This window comes from Spea bombifrons, chromosome 2, assembly GCF_027358695.1.
Source record: "Spea bombifrons isolate aSpeBom1 chromosome 2, aSpeBom1.2.pri, whole genome shotgun sequence".
In the NCBI taxonomy this organism is placed as follows: Eukaryota; Metazoa; Chordata; class Amphibia; order Anura; family Pelobatidae; genus Spea; species Spea bombifrons.
This window is the reverse complement of record NC_071088.1, coordinates 29,949,364-29,967,592: the sequence shown is the minus strand read 5'-3', so window position 1 is coordinate 29,967,592 and position 18,229 is coordinate 29,949,364. Positions and strand designations below refer to the sequence as shown.

The window sequence follows — 18,229 nt, the reverse complement described above, 5'->3', positions numbered from 1 at the left end:
AGCCGCTGTACGGTGATCACTTATCTTAAAAATGAATCATTTAACACCTCCATTATTGATGGGCCCTGTGGGTAATCACAAGCACTGCATGTAAAGGCCTGGCACCTAGCAGCTAATTACATGGCTTTGGCAATCGGCTCAATCTGTTGTGTTTGTTCGTTGGCTATCTGATAACTTTTAACGTGTCGGAAAATAAACAATGATGCAGATTTACCAAAATCAGATCAAAATCATAACAATGTTTTAGGATCATATGATTGTTCTGTTGTTTATAATACTTCCCCCTTCATTTATAGTCCAATATAAAAGGCTTTACGGAACGAAACCACAACTTCATGTGAACTGAAAATAAAAATGTACTCAAAATCACATCTGAGTCTATTCATTAAAGGTTGAGCGCATGCACCTTAACCCTCCACTCGACTGACAACTTGCTGTTTTAGTAAACAAACCCAAATGACAGGCACATACACTATTAATCTGTGCCTTCATGGGTCGTAAGAATACATGTTCTTCTCCATTTGCACCAACCCTTGTTTATCGCACCACAACTTAGATGCGGTGCGGTGCTCGCATATAAAGTGCATTCACCGAAGACTCACAAGGTCAGGCCAAACACGTGTGATTATGCTACATTCCATTTGAAATCTCCACGGTCTTGCCAAGAGTTCTGAAGCAATAGTGCTATCTTAATGGGGAGCGTTACTTGGTTACTATGTGGGCTATATATATATATATATATATATATATATATATATATATATAGTATTTATTCTGATGCAGATGTGAATGTTTTGGTGTATTTTGTATTCTCAGACTTAATTTCTTCATGTTAACCAATTTCCCACCAGTTGCGCTACCTGTGTTGCTTACAAACTATGTTACGAAAATTTCTGATGGGTATCACTGTTTCCGTAATAGCATAAAAAAGTTGAATTCTGATTATCTGAAAATGTAGTTCTACATTCCTTACAGTTCCTAAGCAACAGTAATATGCTCCAGAATGTGTTTGCCGCACAACACGTTCATTGTTTGCTGGTTTAATTGTACTTCCAATGAGCAATTATGTATAGCATGGCACATTTCTATATGCCACAATGCAATATGTTCAGCGTTATAGTACTGCTTAACTAATCACATCTATGGGCATATTAATTGAAAGACTAATGCAGTCATAATCTGAAAGTGAGAGGCTGATAGTCTTTACTTTAAAATGATAACTTTAACAGACTGTTAATACTTATTGTCATGTTGTTGTGCACAACACGAACCACTGAAAAAGTATTATTCATTCATGATGAAGTCAGCCAAAACTCTGAGTATATTATTCTTAACAGACATGCAGTTTGAGAAAACGATATTACTTTGTGTATAGTTGTCAAAACAATTGCATATTAGATTGAATATTATCATTTGCCTTAAGGTATATTATATTAAGTCCCCAGTTATGGTAATACAACACATTGTTGAACAACACAACATGGTACCCTATATTCTTAATACTGCTGGCCTAAAAGGCTTGAGGGTAGACAAAGTTGTTGTTTTATTAATTTCTACATCCAATGGTAGGGATAAAATGTATTGAGTCACACTAGTATAGCTGTTGTTATTGTGCAAAATGGGTTGAGATCCTGTATGGGATATTGCTCAAATCTTGTGGATGCCAGTGATATTTGATATCGTATGATCGGGCATCCACAACATAATGGTGGCCAAAAGCCATCACGCCAGGTCTTTCATCAGGGTGCCATGCTGCCTTCTGCTGACAGGAGTTAGTCCAGGTTGTTGTTAGCCTGCTGCAAAAAAAAGATTGGATGTACTGGGACATCAACAGGGCCGGCCCTGCTATGGAGCAGAGTGGGGCAATTGCCCCAGGCGGCACTTTTGAAGAGGCGGCCTTTTGCCGCCCCAAGAAATGCTTTTGGACGTCGCAGCCTGTTACCTATTATTAACTTGTTTGCGGTCCTGCGGTCTATGGACCTAATGCACTCTGTGCAGAGCGTCTTCTCCTTCGTGATTGGAGGTCAGCTCTCGGGGGGCAAGATGGGCGTGAGTTTCCCGGAGAGCGCGGTGATATCAGGAGGCACGTCAGCACTCACTTTGGAGTGGAAGGGGGGGTAGCATTTCACACTTCGCCCCAGGCAGCACAATGTCTTGGGCCAGCCCTGGACATCAAATGGGACATCCTGTCATCTGTTTTGTGAACATACTTTTACATCTATGGGGACATTAACGTGTTAAAGTGCACCTGGCTGGAGTGATAATTGAAATTCGATCATTTGAAATTTGCTGTAATGAGATACAAAATATGTTTCGCTGTTTCTTTCATCTGGTAAATAAGTTTATAGCAACGTCCATCATCTGTTGATAAACTAAAAATCCCACAATGCAAAGCACGCATTTACTACCTACCTCTATATATATATATATATATATATATATATATATATATATATACCTAAAACGAACAATTGTAAGAAAAAAAAGATATGAGTCACGGTCGATAAATTATTGCTTAAAAGAGGCCAACTCACAGCCTCCAATATTGTAATAGTTTTCCATTTTTTGATAAGAATATTTTCATGGCAATTTTTATTTAAACTCTTCTACAGTAATAAAGAAAAAGGTGCGAAAATAACTATAAGTGACAAGCATATTCCATTAGTGAATCACAGTGATAAGTGATATCCAACATCTTGAATATGATTGCCAAACTAGTTCTTTGTTGGGAAGTGATTTTCTTTTGAATTACTATAATGATCTACATAAATGAAATAACATTTAGGAAGTTATTGAGATACATGAATGCATGTGATTGTCTATGATACTGAAAGATGTACTTTAATGATTAATATCACTGTATTTTTAGACATGATCAGAGCAACTAAATGTCACTGCTATTTACATAATGGTTATAAAATGAACTTCACTGAAAGTGTTTATGTTTTTTTATTGCAAATGTCATTCAGTCTCTAGAAGAATACTTTGCAAAACTGCAATAAAGCAATAATGTTACAGAAGTCGGAAATATCTTCGTACTGCTGAACATTTTCAAATGTAAAAGCTGCACCGCCCATGCATACACACCCTTACCCTGGATGTAGGTGCACGCTACACCCCTCCACCCAGAGCAAGACATTCGGTCCCTTAGCTTTCCTTTTACTGCTTGCGACGCTCCTGAGATTTCCTTCCCAGTGCATCTGCCTCAACGGGTGAGAGGGCAGTCACCCAGAGATATTGGCCATTTATACTGTTTACTGGTTACTACTGAAAGTGTCGTTAGTTTTATTTACTTGAAATGTTATTCTCTTCCGCTATAATAGTTACTACTAAAATACAGAGAAGGCAGCCATTCCCTCATTCCATGATGCACCAGACTGTCTTAGAGATGATTTTATCAGTTGAACTTCCCAGGGGAGGGGAGGACTCAAGGGGAGGACTGAAATGTACCGCAATGTGACCATGGATGTGGGGGCTATAATTGAAGTGTGCGCTGCAAAAGCACAAACCTCAGTCATTGTTATAGATTGCTTGGCAAGTACTGAGAAATCAGAGGATTTCCATAGCTGGTCCTCACTGACCTCAAAAGCAGAAACACAGTGTCCATATAAGCAGAATAGAGTCTTATGACAGGACTTGTGAACGTTATTGGTTTCTACAGGACTTTTATTCAAATGTCACAAAGCCTGGAGGTGCTTACCTCTGAACACAATACACTGGACCCATAGGATATTTTTTTTATTACTATTCATTATTTATAATAATATTGTTTACGGAATGCAATTTGGTTCTATGCTTTTCACTTACTTATTTTACAATTGTGTGTAGAGTATTACTATGGGAAAATTGTCCTTTACATCCATAAAATTAAATTAAATTTTCTAACTTCATAATCCAGAATTTCATTGCAGAAGAAAAAAATCTCCATGGTAACCATCTGTTATTGGGGAACTCAAATACAAGAAGAGAAAATGAAATATCGTTCAACCTAGTCTTCATAAAATATACAGCGTACCTTTATATTAATGCACAAAATAATTACCGTTCATGAACCCTGTTTAGGGACTTCTTTTTGGTAATGCGTTATACTAGAAAAGGGCCATTAACCTAGAAAGCAATTGCGGAGGAAAATCTAAAAACAGGCCATCTTTAAATGGAGACCAAAGAAAAACACTATTGAGAAGGAAAACCCTGTTGCAAAACAAAATCATTATTTAATAGTAAGAGAAGTAGAACAGGGGAAATCACAAGTGAAAGTGAGGGAAGACAGGGAGAAGTCATCAAAAATATCCGCAATGGTCTACCCCTGATACTGGCTGGGCAACACAACAATTCCTTCCACTGATATGATCACACTATAACTATACAATAATAGCACTTCCACAATGCTGTCTAGGTCAGGGGTGATAAAATCAGTATTAAGGTAAATCTAAGCTTTAAACACAAGTGAAAACAAAGGATTTATTCAGTTTCAACCATTTAGAGTGAGCTGCCAGTGCTCATGCTAGCAAATCCAGAATTTCTGAGTTTTTATGACCCTTGAAGCCTGGCGTTTGACACCCCTGGTCTGGAACATGAACAAATCTGTAACCTCTAGAACATTAAATGAAATGTGTGTAGTCTAGATCATATTACCCTTTCACCCAGATATTAGAAGACCATAAATACACGTTGGAGCCACTGGTGTCCCCACTAGCACTGGATTTCCATCACTAGGCCCAGTTAGCGCCCAAATGCCTTGGCACCACAAGCAAGCCCACACCCACCAATGGCCTGCTTCGGCACAGTACCAGGGCACTAACACCTAAAACGCAATTACACTACAAACCAAGGGGAGGGCAGGAGAGAACACACCTGTTAGACTTGGTCAAAAGGATTTTCACTCACTTAAGTAAGTATCTACCAGCCCTCTTCCCAAGCCCTTCTCTTACTGACTAACGCTTGCCAACTTATGGGCAACAGTACTTACCGTTCATGCAGCTCTTTCCAGGGCCGTTCTGGACTGTTGTGTGGCTATTATATGATCATTAATTTTCTTTCTTTGTGTGCATAAATCCAGAAAAAATGTGCTCCTTTTGTTAAAAAATGTTGGTCTACCTATAAAAGGTCTACCTATAAAAGTACCTCATATTATAATGTTCAGACATATTTTTAATGTGTTTATTCACTTCAAGTTCTGTACAGGTTACTGTAATATCTTATCCTGCTTCTAGGTAACAGTCCATCTACTTGATGAATATAGATAACACACGTTTTTAAATGTTTTCTACACCCAGTCATTTGTATCATTTATTTATGTTTTTCTTTCATTATTTTACAAGCGAGAGAGAGCGATTTCTGTTATATTGGTATTCTTAAAATTACATTTGGGAAAAGAAAATGTCTTTTCTCACTGGACAGCAGATCGTTTACCATCATCATAAGAGACAGCATGTTGACACGACCCTCAACAAAGATAAACACTGAACATCAAGTATTATTCTGACAACAATCCGGCAGGTAAAAAAAGATTAAACAACCAAGGACATGTCCAATGCCTGACACAAAAAAAAAACTATTTGAGCACGTGTCCCAAAATAATTAATTTCCTTTATTTCTGACAGTTCTTTTTACTTGTACCTTACCACGGACATTGTCATTTATTCTGGTACCATTGCTATGCCTAGCATAATCATTACAGTCATGGTATAAAAATAAAGAGGGACTGTGCATGCTACCTGAAAGACATTAATATGACAGATTAGGGATCGCTAACAATGACTCATAAGAGCTTTGGGACTTTTTATCTTTCACCAGATGACTATATTCTCATGCCATAAATGTGATAAAGTATTCAGTGCTTCTTAACTGTTAACACAGTAGTCTGCTAGGTGATAGGTTGCATTTGAAAATGTACTTTATTGCTGCATTGGACTTCTAGTGGAGGCTATAATTTACCCTAAAGTGCATAATTGTATTTTTACGTAATTATTTTAGTATTCTGTGGCCGTTAAAAATACCATGGCTTTGCAATTTTTCTTACAGTTTTAAAAGCAAAGAGTTTTTCATAACTGAATTTCGACGCAAAGAGGCAAATGCTGGGCATCCAATAATGCCTTTGGGTAAAAATGGGTGAATACAAAATATTATATTTGTTTCCCTTGTGTTTCTCTTGTTTCATAATTCATTGGGGGTGGGGGGGGTGAGTACAGTTTGTGTAAAAGTACACTTGTCATTGAAAATGACAAGGTTTCACTTTGTAGGGGGTAACGTGTCACCTATACTTAGTAATTAGCCAATAAGCTAGGACATGTATGGCTAAAACATTATGTTAATCCTTTACACTACCGAATGCTGTGCACACAATTGAGGAGAGGGGATAATGTAAGCTCTGTGCCTCACCAAGAGGTTAATTGGTCTTAAAGGCCCCAACTCTATAGATAGATAGTATGGGCACTGGGGAAGAGGAAAGACCCAATAGTCTTTTCCTATTCTATTCTTTTTAGATTATAAACCTGTCCTCCCTATTGACAGCATAGATAATATTTGGATTAATTTTTTTTAAAAAAAAACACATTTGCTTTATATACATCGTACTTTCTACAAAAGCCCCTCTCACTTGATCATTAATTATTTGCAAACTCCATTTCATTCCATCAAATAATTATATCACGCAAGCATTAGCCATAGAGAAATGCATTTGGATGGTGCCACATGCTGTTACAAAGTGTAGAAATAATCTCACACAGAGTGAAAGCTTATGACAGTGTCGTAATGCTTCCTGGCCGTCTCTAGTGGTTTCAGTGGCAGAATTCTCTGGAGCCTGATTGTTCTCACCACAGGAGATTCGTCCATTCCTGCTGTTAGATAGCCATTGAATATGTATGTTTACATAGTCTCAGTTGTATATTATATTGTGTTCCATATAGGTAGATAGACAAATTGAAATATTTTATGACAATTTAAAAACCATTGGATATAAAAAGCATGGAGGAAAGGAAGTCATTAAAACTTTATCAATCTAGGTGATGGGTTCTTCACAACTCCCGCCACCAGGTTTCGCTTCACCTGCCTGATTTAATTAGTCCCTACGTGTTGTTATGCATAAACTGGCACAAATCCAGATATCATTTATCAAATAATTTAACAAATACCAATTGGTGTCATACAAGACCTCAGGCTTGGCTTGGGAACCTGTCCAAGATCTAAGCCCCACTCATTTGCACCAGCACGTAAATCCTGACCATAAAAAAGTCACTTGAGCTGTCTCTACCTTGGCTTGAATTTCCATGAGCCAATGACAGCCAACACTTCCTCATACAGCTATAATTATGTATTCAAATTCCAAAGAAATGTAGAAGATTATTTTATAACATTTAACAAATGTCAAATCACATCTAGTACGATAAAAAAGGTTTGGAGTTTCAATGAGTAAATTTTTGTAGTATTTCATCATTAATTAACGTAATTTATAATAATGTCCAATAATAATAACAAGAAGAATACAATAATGGATTAATCCCTCACATCACATTGCCTGGAAGACAGGCTGTTTTTCTCACAATCAGGCTGAAAGTCTTCCACATACAAAGGTAGCACATTGTATTGCTCCTTCTAGCATCTCATTTAAATACCATTTTATCTAAACAATAATCTCAATGGCTTACTAGCTGTTGAATTAGTTCAGCGATTTAACATTTTGCAAAATGCTATGAACAATGAGTATGGCAATTTAAGCATTCATTCAAAGCAGAAGGAAAAATTTCACAGTGTAATTCACAAATGTAATGTTTCTTTTATTTCATTTCAGGTGTTTTGTTAATTGTACACATTTGACATCATCTGATCATATGTTAAGCGTGTGCTAAGGAACCATATGTTATTGCATTGAAGTTTAAGCCACCTGGAGACCTGAAGGATATGCTTTATATGCCAGTACTATGTGCTAAGATTAATAATTGACAATAAAATTGATATAAATCAAATAAAAATGGATTCCGCCACTTATCACTAGTTTAAAAGAACCAGGTGAGAATTTCATATTGATGTTTATTGTTGTACTTAAAGCAAGACAATAATTACCTGTCTCCAATCACAAAATAAATGCTTTTCTCTGTACGGCAGAAATCTAATGTACTACATAGAGGTAATGCACTTTAAAAAATGTGATTTATTGCTTGAATGTTTTCACAGTCTAAAGCAGTTTATCGTAATATGTGACCTGGGTATAATGCATTATCATCAACATATCTCCTTTTATTATCATTACTTCTAGAAATAAATATAACAAGTGCAAAAAATATACCCAGTGGCAACTTTTTATGTTTGTATTTCTCCAGTGATGGATTTGTGGATTTTTTTTTTAAATGTTCTATGCAGTAAATTGTAAGCTTAACATGTATTTCAGCTTGTCTTAAATAAACTACTGTCACTGAAAGAAATACGAGTTATTTGTGGCATGCCATTTTAAAATGTTAAACACGGTTGGCTGCTGCTATTGTGAAACCTCAAGAGTGAAGGGAAGAGCAATTTTGAGTATTAGTACACACAAACGCATTACTTTCAATTTGCGACAGAATGAGGGGCTAGCCTTCTCTTTTTCTTTGTCCAGTTATATTACAGCACTTTCCTTGAAACTCTACTTTCTCAGCCATTGTTTCCCGCATTTCTATACCCGGGAACTCTCCACGTTTGACCCATAGTTTCCAGGTAAAGTCACCTTCCTCTTTCAATGGGGGGAGTGGTGCTTGACCATGCCCACTCCCTCCCTTATCCCTCATTCACTTAAGTTGCCCTTATACACATGGCTAGCCCTGTCCACTGACAAAGCTACTGCCCCAGAAGAGGGATAGCTCCTCATAGCCTCACCAGAGAAGTTCCAAGCTGTGTGTAATCCCCTCCTTTTTTTCACATTCACCTTCCCCAGATTTCTCTTCCAATATAGTGCTTTCTCATATTTTTATTACTTACACTGTTATCTATGTTTATGTGGACCCATTCATATTGGGTTTTTAAAATTGTTCTTATTATTTATTTTCATATCTAGCTCCACCACATCTTTACATTTATTATGTATTACATTGTTGCAGCTGAAATCTGGTACAATAACTAAAATATATCATGGTATTAAAAGTTACATGGTGTATGAATATACTGAAACTTTTAACTTTAGCTGTATTTAGGGGAAAAAAACAGTGTGGTCCTTCTTACCAGTTACAGCCAATTCAGTTGTTCTTCTCACTAGAAAACCTCCATATTTCAGTTCGCAGGTGTAATTCCCAATATCATCTTCTCTAACTTCCCTTATCACAAGAGTGTCCCTTTTAAAAATAATACTTGGCCTCCATGTTTTTGCTTTGCATTCCTGAGTAAAAAAAATATAAAACAATGACTCATTAAACAGTATATTTAATGAAGTGGCATTTAATGTGCACTGCTGGAGACAGGCATGGAAAGGAAGGGTGTTGTAAATAGAGGAGTAGTCAATTGTGTTATGTGTTAGGTCAACTGTACAATCTGAAAGCAGATAACAACCATTTGGACCATCTAGTCTTCCCATTTTATATGAGGTTTATAGTAAATGGGAGTGCATGTAACTTTAGGTTGTTGGTAAGGGTATGTGAGTTGAATCACAACACACAAGCAACATGAAAAACTTTTAATAACCCCAAACTCTCCTAAAGCACATATACCGCACCAAACTAAAAGGGCTTTTTCCTATTTCAGATTTTTTTAGCTGAGGGGGAATGGAACTATTTAGGAGACGTTCTGCTAAAGCCAGCAGAACATTGCATTAAACTTGTTAGCAAGACTAAAAGAGAAAGGAAACTACTGTGGTTCTCCGCAGATATGGCAAATACATTGAAGGAAAATAAGCTAGCTTTTGGGAACTATAAACAGACTCAAAATGAAGAAGATTGGAGCAAATATAAGCAAAGAATAGGGACGCAAATCGCATTATTATATACGTTAAAACAAACATGGAGGAGAAAATTGCCAGGTTAACAAAATAGGGTGATAAAACCTTTTTTAGATATGTAAGTGAAACAAGAAAACATAAACCAAGAATAATTAAATGAAGGGAGTCAAATGAATATTTCTGTTTGGTTTTACAGTGGAAGGTGACGGTAAGGGATCAACGAGAGCCAAAGAGAAATGTGATGACATGTAAAACAAGTGTGTTTACAGAAGAAGAAGTTCTATTTTAAGTCTCCAAAGAAAAAAAAAACAGACAATTCCATGGTACCCCATGGGTTACACCCAAAGTCATTAAAAGAACTTCAAACGTACCTTGCAAAACCTTTGGCAGACTTATTTAACCATTATGATTAGTGTCAATTTAAAGCAGTTCTAGAAGACTAGAAGTTGGCAATTCTAGTACCACTTCACAAGAACGGTAGCACGAAAAAGACTCAGCCAACTACCAACAAGTCTGATGTCAGCATATTAATGGAAACCATGCTAAAGAATAGGATTGTTAAATATCAGGAGATAAATGGTTTGCATGATTAGAAAAGCATGGGCTTTGATTCTGTCAAACTAAATTATTTTTTTTTGACTTGGAAAATAAAATAATAGACCAGAGAGGAGCTGTTTAAATAGCCTTATATAGATATGATATAAGTATATATATATATATGGGTTCTGTAAGTGGCAATGGAAGAGAGAAATTTAGGAGTAATTATTTCTAATGACTTAAAGGTAAGCAAACTTTGCAATAAAATGCCAAAAATGCTGGTTTGCTGGGTTCTATGGTGGCCAGAAGAGGGGGATGGTTCTGACACTTTACAGATCGCTGGTTGGCCCTCAACTAAAGTATTGTGTTCAGGTCATGAAACCTAATATCTAGAAAGATATTGAGACATTAGAGAGAGTTTAGAGAAGGGCTTCAAAAATACTAAGTGGTTTGCAGGATAAAAATGATCAGGAAGGATTAAGGGATCTTTGTAGGTATAGCTTGGAGGAAAGAAGAGAGAACACTAAACCACTAAAGGACGAGAACATGGACTGATAGGTGTTTGAGCCCTTTACATCGGGAAAAAGGGGCAGACCAGATGGGCCAAATGGTTCTTATCGGCCAGCAAATTCTATGTTTCTATATTCTATTTTTCAAAAGCAATTAAAATGGGTAAAATTTGTGTTGTTTGTTAACCAAAGGGCAGTGTTTTATGAGATAGGGGATAAGTAATAATCTTCAGTCAGATGGAAGAGGTTTAAAACCAATCTACCTATTAAAATAATACACCTATTGGAGGCAAGGAGACCATCCTGAGCCACACTGCATCTGGCTAAATTAAACAGCCTTGGGGGACACTGGGGTTCACCCTGACCTGTGGAATTGTGGATCAGCTGTGAGGCACTCGCATTGGTCGCAGCTGTGAGGGGCGCACAGCCGCCCCATCAGCAGCTGCAGCCTGATCTCCCTAACCAGCTCAATAGCTATAGTAGCGATTCTATAGGGGAGGGGGTGAGCAGAAAGGCCGCTTCCCCAGGGCCGGTCTTCAGGGGACTGCGGAGGCAGCGGCATGATTGTGCTCTCCCCAACCAGCCTTCTCATCAGGCGCCCCCGTGGGCAGTGCGCACCCAGGCACCATCAACACTGGTCTGGGCAGGAGGTATTCGATGAGCAGGGATGGATTGGGAGAGAACAATCCCCCTCTAACCGGCCCAACATTAGGGAGCGAGAGGTCTGTCAATTCAATTCCTAATCGCTACGCGCCGCCAAATGATGCATGGTGCCGGAATATGATGTCACCCTGGCGCTCTGCATCAATAGCTCGCGCATAGTGATGAAAGAGCACTAAAGCAGAGGCCTGGAGTGACAGACCTCGTGCTCCCACCACAGGATGGAAGATAGAAGATGATGGAAGGTGATGGAAGGTGAGAAAAGTAAGAGATGGGGAGAAAGGGGTGTAAGGGGTGTGTATATGTGTGTGTATATGGGCAGTGTGTGTGTGTATATGGGCAGTGTGTGTGTATGGGCAGTGTGTGTGTGTGTATATGGGCAATGATTGTATAGGCAGTGTGTGTGTGTGTATGGGCAGTGTGTGCGTATGGGCAAGGTGTGTGTATGTATGGGCAGTGTGTGTGTGTAAGAGCAGTTTAGGTATTAGTGTGTTTGTAAGATGGTGTGTGTGTATATATGTGTATGTGTAAAGGCAGGGGTGTGAGGGCAGTGTAATGTATACACGTGTTCATGGACAAGCTTGTGTAAGGGCAGTGTATGTGTATATATGTGTTAATGGGCAGGTGTGTGTAAAGGCATACAGGATAGTCGTGTGTAAGAGCAGTGTATGTGTATATGTCTGTGTGTAACCTCGTGAGTATGGGCAGTGTGTGTGTGTAAGGGCAGTGTAGGTATTTGTATGTTTGTAAGCTGGTATCTGTGTATACGTGTGTAAAGGCAGTCATGTCTAAGGGCAATGTATGTGTCTTTGCATATAAATGGAAAGTCGTGTGTAAGGGCAGTGTATGTGTATATGTATGTTTATGGGCAGTCGTGTATAAGGGCAGTGTATGCGTATATGCGTGGTAATTGGCAGGTGTATGTAAAGTCAGCGTGTATGTGTGTTTATGGATAGGTGTGTGTAAAGGCAGTGTGTAAGGGCAGTGTATGTGTATATATGTGTATGTTTGTAAGCTGGTGTGTGTATGGGCAGTGTGTGTGTGTGTAAGGGCAGTGTAGGTATTTGTATGTTTGTAAGCTGGTGTGTGTGTGTATATGTGTGAAAAGGCAGTTGTGTATATGGGCAGTGTATGTGTATATGCATATTAATGGGCAGGTGTGTGTGCAGTGTATTTGTGTTAATGGGCAGGTGTGTGTAAAGGCAACGTGTATGTGTGTTTATGGACAGGTGTGTGTAAGGGCAGTGTAAATAAAACAACCTCTGTAAAAAAAATAGCTATTCTTGCCTCAGGTGCAAAATGGGGCTAGCTACGACTCTGTTGTGGAGGTTAATTCCTATAAAATATTATTTTTTAAAACACGAAAAGTAAAATACCTACATTCTAACCACTACATTTCCTAAAGGATTGTGATTTAATTTTACTTTTCTAATGCCATTAACCGCCTCATCCGACAAGAGAGAAGGTAGATGGAACAGGTGGAGCAAGGTAGGTTCGGTGTATGTCCAAAAGGTTAATTATATGTTATACCCCAATCATAATTGGGGGGGGGGGCCCTATTGGCTCCTGTCGGGAACAGGATAGGCGTTATGGGGAAGGCACAGAATTGCAAGCTTATATACCTTTGCTGTTTATAATGTATATATTTACTATCCAAAAACATTATAAGAAACAATTACCGTATATTTAAAATTATATGTAACAATATATAGCAAATCTGTTTTGATTAATATCAGATTAAATTTCCTATTGTACAGCCTTAATAAATTGTTTCTGTTATACAACTTAATCTTGTGCACTATTAAATACACTGTATATGGAAAATGTAATAACTTTCTCTTTAATTTAATCTTGTATTAATTATACATTATGTATAGAAAACTCATCATGTAGGAAAAACTCTTTATACAGATTAAAAAAATGTGGATTGTAACATTCTACTCTCCTACAATCTCCCACTCTTGTCAATACACACCATTGTCCCCTGAATGTTCCATACACTCAAACAGGGTTATCAAGCTAGGGGACGGATATATTACTGGGGTTTATACATTTCACAGAACGGCCATCATAAAAAGAAACAAAAAAGAAAAGAAAAACATAATAATAAGATATGCACATAGTATGCACAAGCTGCTTGAACCTAATTAGTTATCGCATTACAAGCAAGATTTAACATAATATGAATAAATGGCAAAAATATTTGATGTTCTTTCACTAACATACTCATATCATATCACTGTGTAAATCAAAACAAAGATGATATATAACGATGGAAGATGGCATATTAGATATTCATTTTACATTACCTACAATGAGCATAATGCCTGCAGGACTTTTTTGCAGTGATTGAAGTCATGTCTCTCAATTAACACTTACCTCCAATAGAATAAGGAATATGAGTGAGAGTCACTATTTCCCATTATTCTTAATTTACTTAGGTATGCAAATGATTAAGTGATGTAGCTTTATGATACTAATCGAACCTTTGCCTCATTAAAATGTATAAAAACAGGCCATCTTTATTTGATTTTGGATTTGTGCTCAGTCAACCTCTATGTTGGGCAATTATATAGTAAAAAGTACAGGTTTATTTAAAAATGTAATTCTTTATATGACTTGGGATTTGGGGGTGCCTGGAGGCTGTATTTTCCATTATAGGGTGGACCCCTTGATTGCATCACATACTTCCAGCAGGCAACAGTGGATAATTGCAGTGCAATATCTGGTTCCCTTGCTTGGATTTATGTTGAAGTCACCCTGTACCTGATTAGGGGTACAGGGCGGCAACAGTGAGAGAGCCAGAGCTCGCTAGATCCCATTTACCCCTTTCCCCCTGTCTGTCTGACCAATATTATTGGTTCTGATGGCAGGATTGTGTAAATTGGTGTGGTTTTCTGTTATAACGAATTTGCATATGATCTGCATGTTGTGTTTTACATTAGGTGTGACGCATGCTGGTCGTAACTCACCGCCAGCCTTTTGAAAGGCTTTTGGAGGCTGGTGGTGCTAGTCCTGTCTGATGGTTAAAGTTTCGTGTTCCCGGTGGCCATGGGGAGGAGGAAGGATCGTCTGGTGGGTGTACCCAGTCGGGGTTACAGGTCTTTCCTCTCACAATGACCCTTATAAAATATTTTATATGTCTTTAGATATACTAGTGGAGCCTCTTGCAAAGCTCTCCAATTCTTGTTATTCTTTCTTTGTCTTCTCCCGATGTCTTCTTTCTTCTCCTCCGGGCATACCCTTCTCCCATAATTTGAGGAACAGAGAGAGGCTGTACTTGTGGCTTCACCCTTTTTGTGGAAGTACTCTGAAAGACCATAATGAGGATGGATTTGCGTGAGGAGCGCGGAATGGGGTGTTTGTCTATGAGAGACAAACACCCCACTCCACGCTCCTCACACCTATGCTCTTTCCTGTGGGACGACGGTGTTAAAACCAAATGGGTGCTTGGATCCTTACAGGGGGCTTATGGGTAGGGGGTTGTTTTTTTTTACTTAAACCCCACTATCCTACAATGCAGGGTCTGAGAGAGGGGGTGCAGAATCGCATCAAGATTCCTCCACAGGGGGCAATAATAGAAAGAGAGGGAAAAGATGGTATTTTTTATTTTAATCCCCCATTCCACTGAGAACAGAATTGGGGGTTAGGGGAATGCATACCATGCCTCCCATATGTTAACACTTGTTAAGCTTTAACCTCTTCCATCCTCCTGAGAAATGGATTGGGCGTACAGGGCAATACCACCAGGTTTTTTTAACCCTTCGATGTACACATGATGGACAGTTGGAATGATGTCTGGGACAATTCTTCTCTTCTTCCATTTTTCTTACCATTTACAAATCATTTTGACATTGTGTGCTTCATTTCTAATCCTATACAATTTTAGGTAATCTGTAAAAAGTTTACCGACTAATATATAGAGTACAAATTAAGAAATAAAAGAAATAGTACATGCTGTACTGTTACATGTACAAAACTTCCAAAGCGGAATCTAAATTGTTTTATTGTCCTTTGTATTCTTACTCTAAATTGTTTCTCTAAATAATAATTGCCTTTTTGTTGCCTATCGTAATAAAATAAACTGTACATTTAAAGACATTGATTCATTTAAACTGTAAAATGTTTTGGGAGTTTATCTCTCGTAGGCAATATCAAAGTGTCATATTGAAGGTGCTTCTATTGTTGCACTTCATTCTTTATTACAGAAAGTAAGTTTAATATGCCATGTTGGTGTACAATAAGAACAAAGTGATGTGAATCAGTCACTCCAACTCTAGCCATTAAAGCCCAGTGTCGAAATACAGATACATTTGTTGAACACAAATGATATGAACCTCCACTTTTTCATCTTTTTGGTTTAAACCCAAAGCATTTTTTTGCATTGTAAAAAAGGAACAAGAACCTTTTTTACTAAATTTGAGTTGGCAGAAAATGTAGGGCCTACTCCAAATAGCCTCAGCTCTAAGTGTGGTATGACTGGCCCTACATAAAGCAAGCTTCAATTAATTTCCTGCCTAATTTAAATATGCATTATGCAGGGCCAGTTCATCCATTGTTGAAAAAAACGGAAATGTATATAAAATGCATAGTGAATTTAGTTAGTAGAACAACTCTCCTGCTAATCTTGAACAATAAAAATGCACACAGCAATTTGATATATAGCCAACAACATTCCTAATAGCTTGTGAAATAGCAGGAAAAAATGACAATTCATTGATTTATTATTTTACATTTTTATTATAAATCATTATTAGTCATTGGGGTCAGCTGTAATTAATTAAACTATTTAAAATATGTAATTATAGTAATTTAAATATGTAGTAATGGCTGATGATTGAAGACATACTATATATCAGATATAATACATGTAAGTAGTGGGCAGAGCTCATCAGGAATGATGCTACCCTGCTCTCCCTCGCCCTTTATATAGACAGAATATGTAGCCTCCTGTCCACATCAAGTAGCCAGTTTAGGTTGACTACATCTAGTTATGTGTTGCAGAATCATATATTTAGGCCTAGGTTGAAAAGCTGTAGGGGACCACAGGTGAGATTGATCAATAGCTTTTCTGATACTACACAGCACTAAAATGTCATGTGGTCTTTGTGGACCTCAGGAATCTTCCTTGTGACTAGAGGGTACGTCTAATGATATCATGGAGATTTCACTAGACTCCCTATGAATATTTTTTTGTTAGTTTATTTTTCATTCAGCTTTGTGTTCCGCTCTTATTTTGCTCTACCTATATGGTGATGCACCATGTGTGGTCAGGTGCAGCTGGACAATCAGAGACCCTAGTAGGGTCCATGTAGATCCAGCAGAGTCTCTAATACATTGAATGGTCTATCCTGCACCCAAAGCCATTACTTTGAATCTGTCAAGATGCATCCACTGATAATGGTTCCTGCAGACAGAGCGAGACCAGGCACATTCCCGTGTGCTGACAGGAAGATTTCCCTGCCAATGCCAAAAACACAACATTACATCCTATCGCTTCATACCGCATTCTGAGGGTTTTTAATGATGGAATAACAGGTTCTTAAGATGTTATTCAGTAAAGTAAATATGATTTTCTCAAAAGATATATAACAATGTAATCTCTTCTGGGGAATTATGATTTTATATATATCTATATATATATATATATATCCCATTTGGTACTAGTATGTCCTTAAAAAATGCACACCAATGCAAAAAGTTACACTAACGGGAATATAAAAAAAGACATCTGAGCAATCAAAGTAAATCATACAATGCATGAGATGGTAAGTGATTTGAATGTAGTTCATACTGTACCTTGTACCATTTGATTTCTGGCTCCCTGTATGGCATTATAAAATCTTCTATTTCTGGACATAAGACTTCTTTGCTTTTGCTAAGTTCAGCTGTTTCAAAGTATTTCATCTTGGAATTAAAACAGTATCCAGTGTCATTGTCTCCTACTACCAGGGAGATAGAAACTTTCATGCAGTAAGTTGAGTTCCTGCAACAAAATAAAAGATGACTTAGTTAAACATTAGACAATATCCTTTTTTTTGCATTCCTGCACCATAAATTAGTATTTGTATCTGTAAAAATGACAGCGATGCCTAAAGGGGAACAGCAAGACAAAGAGATGAATGTTACCAATTCCACAGCTGGGAGATATAATTCATCTTATATCAGAAATTATGCACAACTCCATCAAATCTATTTATTTTTTTATCTACTAATTCTAACACAGCAAAGCTTTAAAAGTAAAGTGATCACAGATGTACGACTGTATCCTACTTATATAACCAACAGATGTGTGGAATTAGATCAAAACAATAGTTTTCGGTTTCAGTAAAACAGATTAATTAGTATTAGTCAAGAAGATCAACCTGATTTTAAAAGCCCTTTTTTCTTGGGTCCTATGAATGGATTAAAAAGTGACTTTTATTTCACGGTTTATTCTCATGGGTACTAATGCTTAGTTTAATTTGTCTCCTTACATGAACTTTCACTATTTTGTGCTTTTTTTCTATGTATAAATATATATTTATAAATATATTTTTCAAATATAAACTCATGCTACACCCTTAGTTATTCACTTCATTATTCAATAAGCTATGCCATTTTTCTAAGCTCTGAACTTCTATGC

General features: G+C 37.4%; 1 protein-coding gene across 1 annotated transcript in view; it reads right to left on the bottom strand.

Moving 5' to 3' along the window:
• The window catches only part of IL1RAPL1 (interleukin 1 receptor accessory protein like 1), a 541,156-nt gene that overhangs the window by 166,828 nt on the left and 356,099 nt on the right, over window positions 1–18,229 (bottom strand). Inside the window, exons 4-5 of the mRNA XM_053457345.1 lie at window positions 17,404–17,590; window positions 9,190–9,343 (exon numbers count right to left, since the gene is read on the bottom strand). Of these exons, the coding sequence (XP_053313320.1) occupies window positions 9,190–9,343; window positions 17,404–17,590 (341 nt within the window). The remainder of the gene's footprint in view (window positions 1–9,189; window positions 9,344–17,403; window positions 17,591–18,229) is intronic.